Source organism: Leptosomus discolor, chromosome 2, assembly GCF_034619465.1.
Source record: "Leptosomus discolor isolate bLepDis1 chromosome 2, bLepDis1.hap2, whole genome shotgun sequence".
In the NCBI taxonomy this organism is placed as follows: Eukaryota; Metazoa; Chordata; class Aves; order Leptosomiformes; family Leptosomidae; genus Leptosomus; species Leptosomus discolor.
In genome coordinates, this window is record NC_141392.1 from 81,258,947 (window position 1) to 81,271,125 (window position 12,179).

At 36.2% G+C, this 12,179-nt stretch overlaps 1 protein-coding gene across 2 annotated transcripts in view; it reads left to right on the forward strand.

Moving 5' to 3' along the window:
- ASCC3 (activating signal cointegrator 1 complex subunit 3) overlaps positions 1-12,179 on the forward strand; it is a 270,966-nt gene that overhangs the window by 227,243 nt on the left and 31,544 nt on the right. For both annotated transcript variants that reach the window (XM_086482448.1, XM_086482447.1), the window contains exons 34-35: positions 1,545-1,656; positions 1,912-2,046. In XM_086482448.1, the coding sequence (XP_086338574.1) occupies positions 1,545-1,656; positions 1,912-2,046 (247 nt within the window). The remainder of the gene's footprint in view (positions 1-1,544; positions 1,657-1,911; positions 2,047-12,179) is intronic.

Sequence of the window (12,179 nt, forward strand, 5' to 3'; positions counted from 1 at the left end):
TGGGATTCACCTGCCCAAATACAGCATCAACAACTGAACTGGCTGTCTAAAGTTCTTTTTTCGTTTTAGTCGGTGATTGTATTTCACCTCATCCTGAAGCAGATATATAAAATACTTTAGATGAATAGCATTCTGCAAGCACACATTTCTCTCCATTGACAATAAAGGGTGTTAAAAAGACTAAGTCAGGTGTAGCTGTATATGTAAAATCAGCTAAAATGAATCTCAGCACACTGTTTTGCAGCCTGTTGTTCACCTGCACAAAATAACACTGAAAGAACCTACTCTCCATTACAGCATGTGGTATTGTTTCCAGTGGGGATGCTGAGTACGTCATAACGTTAGGAAATGTTAGTAAAGCAGCTAGCATGAACAAAGGAGTGTCTTTCCATGTTGCAGCAATCTCAGTAGTCTGTTTGTGCGACAGTATTTTACAGAACTAAATGAGCAGCGACAACCTTTTTTACTGTGCTTTTTAACATTTCAATAAATCATCTTTTTTTTTTTTGTTTTTTTTTTAATTCCACTTTGAAATTGCATGACTTAATTGTTCTGCTGAAATTCAGAATTTTTAAACTTTCTGAGCATGCTCAGTTTTTCTTTACCGCTCATTGAACTTAAGTGTTACTTTCTGAATTGGTGCCTTTGCTCAGTCTAGGACACAGGTTCTTACTATGTTTTTATCTGGAGTTTTCCAGGTAAAAGCTATCCCTGAATTACATTAGTTTGTGTGAGTAAGAATCTTATAATACAGCTAAAGTTCTACAATTGAGGAGTGCAAACTTCAGTCACTGGGTCTCTTTTATATGCTGGCATAACAATATGTTTTGGCACACTTTATAAACATCTTTCCTTCATACAGATAACTTGGAACGATTGTTACTATATATAGTTTACCTAAACAATTTTACTTGAGAGTGAACATGTGAAGTAACCACAGGTTACAGTAACCTGTTCCTTCTTTTAGCAATTTTAACTTTGAGAATAAAATGACACAGAAATGTAACCACCACCACCATCTGGATTGATGTAAGGTTACTTTTTCAAGAGATGTCACTATATGCCTAGTTTGTATTTTCAGGATTCCAGGATGTAAGAACAGTTGCTATCCTTGGTGGGTTTTCTTCCTTTCTCTTGAAGTTAAAATACTGTTACTTGTGTTAGTATTGCTTGTTCACTGACGTACTTATATGATCAGGAAAATATGCTTATGCAATAAAGAAAGTTTTCCCACTAACAAAATATAGACGGTCCAGTTCTGTTTCTATCAACCTTTCTATTAATAGACAGATAAATTACCATCTTTCCATATGTACATGCTTGTATTATATTAGTTACTCCCACAAACCATTTAAGAGTCGTGAATTTCTTGTTAGACTATATAAGGGAATAGTTCTGTATTTAATTGTTTAATGTGGATATTTGCTGTTCCAAGTATGTGTGCGTATTATAGCAGCCTTGTAAGTTTCCCTACCAGACATTATTGTTAAAAATTTTCAGTGTAAGAAGTATTCATGTAATGCATCTGTTTTCAATTTATCTAGTTACTATAACTTGGATGATGTGAGCCATGACACTATGAATAAGTACCTCTCAAGCCTCGTTGAGAAATCCCTCTTTGATTTGGAATGCTCCTACTGTATTGAAGTTGGGGAGGTAAGACTAATCTGTGCCTTACCAGATTCAGTAAGATACATGCTCCTGATTTGAGATGTTAGAGTTTGTCTGTGGAGCTATTTGTAAGATTTACACTGAAAAATGAGCTTGATTGGGGTTGCAGCTAAATTATGATGCTAAATCATTTTTGCGGTTCTCTCTTGTAAAGTAGCCTTAAAATATTTTACAGTTTTGTAGGAACCATTTATATAGAACCATGTAGGAACCATGTGTATTTGATTCCTCTTCTAACAGGATAATCGCAGCATTGAACCTCTGACATACGGTCGCATAGCTTCTTACTACTATTTGAAGCATCCAACTATTGGGATGTTCAAAGATCAGTTGAAACCTGAAAGCAACATTGAAGAATTACTCTCGATTCTGACAGTAAGTGCCAATATTTTCTTAACTTAAACATATGTAACTTGTGAATCTCAAAGCCACTTGCAAGTATGTGAAAAAACACCCCGAAATTAAGAAAAGCCTTTCTTCCCTGATACATAATTTCATTTCTTGCTGTTTTGAGTAATATATCCAAATCATTTTTGATTTTTCAAGTGTTTCATCTAACCAGTACATCAAAATTACCATATACACCTGTTTCTTTTCTTATGCCCCTTTATAATGTTCAGGATCCATATAAATCTAATATTTGGGGGGGTTCTGAGTAAGTTAGGTATAATACTAAAATGCCAGATTAATAACTGCATATCAGCATCCTAAATCTGTACCAGGGCCATCACTTTGCACTGGGACAATCTGGAAGATACAGCGGCTTTAAGAAGTGGGGGAGACATGGGGAAGACTTGTTTCCTAAAATGCCTTCTTTTCCTTCTCCCAGCCACCTCACAGTCCCTGAGGTCATAACCTGCAATAATGCCAGCGCATACAGTGAGTCCAGTGACTGCTTAGTGGAGAAGAGCAATACAAGGCAAAAGATTTTAGGGTAAAATCTGGGGCACAGTGTACAATGCAGCATGATAGTATTACATTCTCACCATAAAAGAATCAGGTTTTACTCTATTTTCCTTTTTAAGTACTTAAGTAGTTATATCTACAAAATCTCTTTCAAAATGGTATAACTCCACTTGTACACACATACTTGAAAACAAGAAGTGCCTGAATATCATCCAGGAAAACGTATTTCTTCCCACATACAATTGTAGTTTATTATATTATATACATTATACAAGTAGCCCAAATTCTTTAACATTGAGATTTCCGAGTGTTAACTTCAAAATCTAGAGTCCCATCTTATAGTATTTATGTATGTTACTTTTATATTCAATATTATTTTGACATGCTGCCAAAATTTCTCTGAGGAGAAATACAAGAAGAAAAATAAAAATAGTGCTATTCAACAGTCTGCATCTCAATAAAACCTGATCAGCATTTTATGACACGAGGAAAGCCACTTTTCTAGTACAGAGACTTTCTTTCTGATAAATTTAAATCGCCTGCTGCAAACATTCGGAGTGTTACAGCTCAGAAATAAAGGCCACAGTAATCTTTTATAATGGAAAGTGTTAGACAGCCTAAATAGGGGAATTGCTATCACTGACCTTGCAGTATCTGTTGTTCTGTTGTCAGAAAACATTGCAAATTATATGAAATGAAATTCAGTGTGTTTGGCTGAATTCAAAATGGTAATCAGCCACAATTCCTCTATATGCTGTATGTTTAATAACTGAAATTTTAAAAAGAAATACCCACTAGTGAACAGAGGTTAAATAATATAGAGTATTCAAGGTGTGAGCTTTACTCTAGCTACTGTCTCTTTAAAATCTCTTCTCTCTAGAGAAAATTTTCTCCACTTAGAAACTTCTGAAATTTTTTTTCCAACAAATTTGGGCAGGGAAGGTTTGAGAATAGCATTAGCAGGGATGGGGGATGTTTCATGACACTGCCTAAGCTAGTGAGCAGCATATGGAAGATGAATGATGGAAGCAGAACTTAGGGCTGTCTGTCTTATGGCAGGGCTCTTCATCTATTTAAGCAGCTTGCATCCATGAAGTGCAAAGTTAAATGGCAAATACTTCTCTTGTAGACAAAACCTAGGACCCAACTGTTGGGCAGAGACTGTAAAATTTAAAATTCATTAATCTTGCTTGAATTCTTTCCTTTTTTTTTTTTCTAGAAATATGGAAGTTGTCCATTTACAGTCTTAAGAGGAATGAGACTAGAAATAAAATTGGTTAGGGGTCAAAATGTACCACGTGTCAATTTGAAAGATGAAAAGGATGTGTGAAAGCTGGATGCCATTATAGCTGACAATTTTTCCTTACTTTTTATGCAGATGTTGATTTTCATAATTACTAGTGGAATTACTATTCTGTCTTGTTGAAGGTGTAAATTGAAAGGTTTTTTTCAATCTGATGTAGTGTTGAAAAGAATCGCCATTTCAACAGAGTTATTGCCAAGGTTTTTTTTTTTCCCCTAAACACTGTGAATTAATGAGTTTTATAATTACGGCAGTTGCTTCACACCTCTATTGTTAACCAATGACATTACATCTGCCTTGCTCCACTGGTGCCCTCCTCCTTCTTATTGAAGCATTTAGCAGTTTTGGCAATGGGGAATTACATGGCATGGGGTAAGTAGTCTAATTAGGTATAAGTGAAAATCCTGAGGGAAAAGGATATTGAAAAAGTAATTTGAAGAATCTCTTAATGATGCTGGAACTGAAAGCTGTAGCTATAGTACAAAAGGGCCTGTTATCGTTGCAAAACATAATTATAATTGTGATTGTTCTGCTGATCACTCGGTTTTAAAGTTTTTCATTTTGGACCGTGTTATTTAAGAAAAAGCATCCAAAACATTTCTCAAATGCAGTTGCAGGATTTTGTAGATGTGACATGTGGGTCTCTTTTTTTGTTGTCGTTGTTCATAATCTTGCAAACCTTTAGACATTTACAAGTTGTCTGATGTATATAAGGCAGGCAGAAGTGTGCAATTGTGACAAAGAAAATAGTGGTGTTGTGGGTTTGAAATGGGATATAGAGAAGTTTTTACCAAATTGTCAACATGTAACTTGAAAAGGACCAAAAGTTTGTTTAAAACAAAACCGGAAAGAAAGCAAGATTGCATTCAAGAATTAAGAAATTTGTGATCGTATTAAGGGTTTTAAATCTGAGTTTCAGAATGGTATTTTGCCATGCTAATGGGAGTGTTCAGAATTCAGGATCATTGACCAATGATTTATCAATGAATCTTTGCAACTCACGTGAAAAAGTTTTGAGTCATCCTGTTTCTAGTGCTGATGGATCTCTAAAAAGTCACTTGTTAGCAAGATTTGTTTCCACTTAGTAGTCAAGACGGTTCATAGTCTTCTGCAGTATCTGTTCTTTTCCTCTGTTTTTATTTTATCTTTTCATTTGATCCTCTGCCAGCATTTTGTAAGATCAAGTGAATTTTTTTCAGTATGGTTTAGGGGTTGAAGTATCCCTAACATGAACAGGAGCATGGCACATGAGAACAGCCCCGCAGTCATGTTGGCAGCATACAGTAAGAAGTGATACAAACAGGTGGGGTACAACGCCCCCACGCTTTCCCTTGTCCTCTCAGTACCTCCGTACTCGAGATGTTTAATCTGTCATGGGTTTACAGTTAGCAGGCGAAGTTCAGACTCAGTTACTTTTGTAGCTGGCTTGTGCTAGTGGACCTGTAATTTTTCTGAGAGAAAATGTTTGATGCTTTTCCATAGAGCTTTCTTTAAAACTTTCCTAACCGTGCTTCAGACAGTAGTAATCCAAATGAGCTTAATCACTGTTGAGTTATGGTGCTTCTTGCATTAAGTGTTATTGATGAGAAAGTGTTCATGAATTATTACTGACAGGCTGGATTTCCCTGAGGCACCTACAGACTGTTTCCTTTCATTCTTAAAGTTAGGTGCAGAGATTAGAACAGAGGTCTGGGTAAAAATCAGTGAGAGATACTTTGGGGTATTTTCTTGTCATTTTCTGTACTAAATCAGCAGTCACCACAAATCTTTTTAAAATCAAGTGTATGTTTGTTGTACCTTGAGGAAAGGAGGTCTATCTTGATGATTGATCAGGACTGTGATGGCTAGATCCGCTAGCCATCATGATTTTTTGGTGATTTTTTCCTACACTTCTCTGGTTATCTGGTTAATATTCTTATTTACAGAGCAAATACTTTGTTATATCTGTCCGTAGTGGACATTGAATGGAAGAACCATCTTCCAGCCCTTGTTTTATCTGCATGATGTCCCTTATTTCTGTTTTTTAATTCAGTGTACCGTATTAAGTGATACAAATAGGTGGAGTGCAATCCCCCCACGCTTTCCCTTGTCCTCTCAGTTTTTCAGCCCTTGTTTTGTCTGCATGATGTCCCTAATTTATGGTTTTGAATTTTACCTACAAGAGAGAGCTGGTTGGTTTTCTTGTGCCTACCGCAGTCTTTCATGTAAACTGTTTATAAGGAATGGATTTCTTTCTAACTGAGAAGCTTAGACATGGTATTTGTGTTATGCTGGGGCATACGTATCCGTCTTTCTGCGATATAAACATGGATTTAAAAGTTTGGTATCCCCATACCTCTTCCCTATATTTCTATCTGATAATTGGCATGGTTTTATTACACTGGCTTGTATTAGACTAAGTGTTTTGGAACTCAGCAGAAAATCTGGCATTGGTGGAGTAGCAGATTTGGAAGGTAGAAGGGGGTTCTGAAACAGGCACTCTCCATCCCAGATACATAGATAAGAAAATAGTGAAGTTATTAACGCCTTATCCATCTTTCATTACCTGTTAGGTATTTGTACTATGAGATTCTAGGTAACTCAGTTAATGCTTAGCTTTATTTTCTGTTCGTCATCATTGGCATATCCTATTCTAACCAGGAAAATAGGCGAGTCTGTGAATATTTACACTCTCAGTCTAAAACAACTTTATTTCTGTAGCAGGTTTCTGTCATAAAGCTGTTGGTTCATTCTCCCTTGAAGGAGCCACAAATGTTTTTTGACTCAGTGATAAACCATCTTTCCTGCTGGTCTCCAGTTAGATGCCAGGGAAGGAGGAATTAATAAGTTATAAAAATATTGCCCAAGGACAAGCTAATGTGTGCTGTTTTGTATAACATTGTTTCTGCAAGCCGTGGCAGAAACATTGCTTTTGTTTTTCTAAATACATTATATAAAAATGGTCTTCTGTTTTATGAGCACTTTCAGGAAAAAAAATCAGATCACTCTTCCTAAGTCAGTCATTTTCTACTTTAAATTTACATTTAATTTAGAAGGAAATAAAGGTGCTGCTATGATTTTCTTCACGGCATGAAACTACAGCAAGCGTGTATTTGTTAGGTTATTTGTTTTAAATATGGCATTTCAGTGTCGAGAATAGAAATACTTTATTATGTAAACTTTATATCAAATGAAAAACAATTGTGTTACGTGCTAACCTTTGAAGAACTTACATATTTTATTTCACATCTATTGTGCATTCTCAACAATATGAACATGACTGCTGTGGCTGCTCTACAAATAGGAACAGGCCTCAGCCCTTACACGTATTTTAGTGACCCCTTATAATAGGAGAAAACTGTTACCTCTTACCATTAAATCTTTTCTTCACGATAAAAGCATACCTAGAACTGTTCAATGCATAAATTTCATCCTAAACACAAGCATTTGCACGTCATTTACTTAATTTTTATATAGCTTATATTCTCTGGATTTTAATATTTTAAGACATTTGTGCTTCAGTTCCCACTTGGAACATATAGATAGTATCACGGTGTGTTTAATAAAATAGTTTAAATTTGAAAATTTTATTTGGCTTCATGAAAATAAAACAAAGTGCTACAGTGAATTTTAATAGGATCCAAATTTCATCATCTATATCTAGTATATTAAAAATATCTTGTACTTAGCAGAAAGAGTGCTTACACACATGAATACTCACACACTAAATTTTTCTTGATTTTTCTCTAGTCCCAGTAGATGGAGCAGTTTTGAATGTTGCTGTAGCACTTGAATATAGTAAATTTTTTCTGGCATCATGACACAATTATTTCTTATTTTTCTTTTTCCACATGATTGTTTCATTTTTAGTTTGAAAGCATCAAATGCTGCCTGCCTTTCCAAAACAGCACAATCCATTTTTAAATCAAGATGACAATGTCCGCCACTGACAGCTAACTGAACATGGCATAAGTCTTTCACTTTTATGACATTAATAAGAAAGTATTACCTTCAAAACCAGAAAGTATAAAACCTTCCCATCTCTAATACACATGACTTTCTAATCTCCAATTAACAGATCTCTTTTCCTTTTTCTTCAGTCTTCTTCAACTGCTGTCATTACTTGCCAGTTTAAAAAAAATGAGTCAATACTCAAGAAATTTAAAATAAAACCTGTTTTAAAGTTGAAGTTATTAACGGTTTCTGACGTACATTTCCCATGAAGTAGGCCATAAGGCAAGAACTGTTATCTTGGAAATAATATAGTATCTTTCTTTTTTTTCCTTAGGTTTTTTTTTTTTTAAAAAAAAAATTGGTTTTATTGCAGTGCAACATGCAAGGGTAAAGTTGTGAAAGAGTATATAGCTGTGGTAGTAGCAGCCAGTAGCCTCAGGCTATATCCGCATTTCAAACAGCTGTTTTAGTAACTGTTTCTGTCAGAAAAATGAGGAAATAAATTCCTTTAACAGGAGCTATAGGTGCAAAACACTCATGTATACTAATGCAAACTATTTTGGTGAGCCAGGAAGCTATTACACTTGTATCTGCTAGGATAGAGATAGAGTCCTGTCCTGGTCTTGTACTGACAAATGTGAACGTTGGCTGCCATCTGTGGCAAATCAATGCTTGTCCTTGGTATATGTGCTAGAAGCAAGTTCAGTGCTAGCAAGCTTGGTTTAGCTGACTGCTTAAAGCTGCAAGCAATTTAACCATGCGCCATTTATTTATTTTAGCAAAAAAGTCTTTGATTTACCACTTGGCAGTTAGAGTTGTGGCCATCGTCATTATGCGCGATTTCAAACTATGCTTAGTTGTGTACGTACAGCCAGTACTTTGCAAAGTATTCATATTGAAAATTAAATGGCTTTTTTTCAGCAGTAGTGTCACATGGCTATTTGTTGAAATAATATTTGTGTTTGTTGAAACACAACTGAAGTTCTAAACTGCATCTTTATGAAGGTAAAGCTGAACATTTTATGGTATGCAATGCTGCTTTGATAAATGGCTGTGAGTTCCCATGCCCCAAGTACTCCAGAAGGCAATCGTACAAGCTCAGCATGCCTTCAGCAGGTCAGTACAAGTTGTACCTACTTTGCACCTCCCAATTTGTAATTAAAGCACGCCAGGCAAATTTAGGCCCTCTGCAGCTTGCAGTTCTTTTGTCTTCACTGGTTTCTAGTTATTGCCTTTGCTTTTGATAGAATTATATTATTGTACTATAAAATATAGCAGTTACAATTATATTGCTGATTAATTTGTTTTCACAGAATTCAGTTCACTTAGTGACACCAACTCAGCCTTACTGACTGCTGTCTAAAGGCACACAGATGTTTTTCTCTGTCAGCAAAGAAGTTATTGCTCAGACTTGTGAAACTGTTAAGAAATAAGGTGGCATTTTGTAGCTTGTTCTCTGATTGGAACAGAAATTTCAGGATAAGGATTGGTTTGGCTGAAATAGTTACGTCATACAACATCAGTATCCAGCATATATTGTTCCTTTAGCATAGTAGTCTAAAAAAAGACATAAGAGGATTACTGATCAGGCCTTAATGAAGTATCTGACACTTGTATTTTCCTATTTACATTTAGATTCTTTCTTTGTCTCATTCTTTTCTTTTTTTTTCCTCATGGAATCTGGCTAGCTTCAGAAGGTTGAATTTTATTTTAAATGTTGATGTTACGTATTATCACAGATGAACTTTGAAGAAATCGGCCTCTCCTGTTGCTTGCCTGGTATTTACAAGGTGCTTTATTTCACAGTTACTTAGGTAGTTCATGCTACACATGCCCACATGCCAACTTCCCACTGCCTTTCCTTTCTGACTTCCAGTGGAAAAGACTAGGAAGCCAGCAGAGGTTATTCAAACTACTAGTTTTCAGAAAGAGAAAGTATCTCAAGTCTATTCCTCTCACCTTAGAGGGTGAGAAAAGCGCTAAAATCCCTCTCACAACAGGTCTCTTAAATCCTTTTCCTATCAAGGTGAAGGCAGGTTTTGCTTATGTTTGCTTATATTTGTTTAGTGTGTGTATGCATGTCTACTTACAAAATATTTTTAGGTACAACTGATGCATACAATATTAATAAGTTTTATCTTAAACATACTAAATCATTGAATGCACAGTATTCTGTAGGTTAATGAGATGATTTCCAACTCTTGTTATCGTTTGCTTAAGGCAGCAAGGAAATGTAAACAACATGAGGTGTAGATAATAGATTCTTTTTTTCTTTTGTATATGGTTGTCTTAATATTTACTATATGCAGTCATATAAGATGCTAATTTTTAATACTTCTTTAGCTATAAGAATGCGTGTTTGCTTTCTCTTGATTCACACAGAACAGATGGATGCTTGACTGCCTGCTAATCCACAGCTGGAATGGTTTCAGCGGTTTCCACGTTGCTGGGTTAGAGTGGCTTTTCTAGTGGACTGAGAGGGCAGCAAGAGAGGGATATCATTATTCATCAGTATCCCAGTGGGATCACTGCCAGCAGAGATTAATTTTTTCTGTTATGCTTGTAAAACAAGCTCAGGTGGAGTCTCTAATCCTCAGGGCACGGGTGGCAGATCAAGGAAGATGCTACAAAGCTAGTTAATTTTCAGATTCTAGGGGAAACAGAAGCTCTGTTAGATGTATAAATACATGATTGCAAATTTAAGTAGCTCAAATCCAAATGGGATCTTCCTAGACATCTGGTACTGAAAATCTCTTGTTTTCTTTGTCTTTTAAAAGAAGTTCTTAAAACTTTATGCCAGAGGCAAAATATCTGCAACTCTCTTAATCATCAGTTATCTTTCCATTTTAATTTTTTCTTTTTTTTTTTTAAATACAGCTCTTACAGTGTACTTTAGGTGAATGCCTTTATTTACAGATAGAAAAGACATGATATAAGTCTTTGTAGGAACACTGAGTTTACAGTATTCTCACAAATTTGTGTGCAGTGAACATCACCAAGAAAAATTAACACTTGCCATCCAAAAGATGGATCTGCCCTAGCAATGCGTGGTACATTCCACTGGGGTAACGGGATATTCTGTTAAGGGCAAGTGTGGTACAAGGGCATTTTTGCCATGTTACTCACTGTACCAGACCTCTGGTCATTCATGACAGAATTGTTGATAGAACTTCCTCAAATCAAGCACACCAAAATACTGACGGATTGTCTATTTGTTTAATGGACTTCAAATATTTTTCCTTTTACTGACTTTTTTGTTTCCTCAGTGGTTACCCCTCTTCCCCACCCTTGTAATTATTGGTGTCTTCCATCTCTGCATTACCTTGTAGCTCTTGAGTTCTTCAAAACATCGGGTCAGATTTTCAAGCAACGTTAATCCACATAGTTACACTGAGATGAGTGGAGATGTGCCAGTTTTTATCAGCAGGGAACTACCCTTATTGAAATTTACTTGCAGCAGCTGTCATTTCCTCTTACAGTTGTGTTTTTTTATTATTGTATTAAACTATTTTCATTTATAAGTGCTCAGAGTGAGACCAGTAGCATTGGCTTGCTGAAAAGACATTGTGCATGTAGGCACCTTCCAAGTTTCCCATATATGCCTGCCAGTTCATATTGTGCTTCTGTTATTCTGGTCTTGAGGCTCTCTTGGACAGAGGCAGCTTGTCATTTCACCACATGATGACAGGTATTCATGCCTGTGAACTTTTTATTCCCTTTTGTCTCTGGTCACATAGTCTAGATCTGGAATTTAATCCGGTACGAAAATGCAGCAGTGTGCGTTTGTGGCTCCCCACTAGGGGGGCTGCCACAGGTCAGCAGATCTGAAATCCGGTTTTCAACACACAGAGCTTTTACAGCTTGCCCTTAACATATACAGTACGTATGGGCCCCATTTCACATAAAGAATTAGTAGCGCTTACTCCTGTCTCCATGCAGAGTAGCATTAACTTAATGCAGAGATCTGTTAACTTCTTCCCTGGGTCTGAGCTCTACTCTGGGAGATCCCAATGGAGGATCAAAGCCAAGGATGGAAAATGACTGATCGCTTTCCCGGGAAAAACGGTGTGCCAGGATTTGCTATTACAATTTTTATTGCTATCATCATCTCGAACAGTAGTTGAGCCAGCTGATTCAGCCAAGCTCAGCTTCATATTGTGGACAAACGTCCAAACGGAACTGAAGTAGATTTCTCATGACAATCAGACTGTTGAATGTATACTCAGAGAGATTTTCCCAGTTTCGTGTTAGCACGTTACTGAGTTTATGCACCGAAAAGCTTTTCTGTATTCGTGCGATACAATTAGTTTCAATATAACCAAAATCAGTTGGTTTTAAATCTTTCCTGTAATACGACTTGAGATTA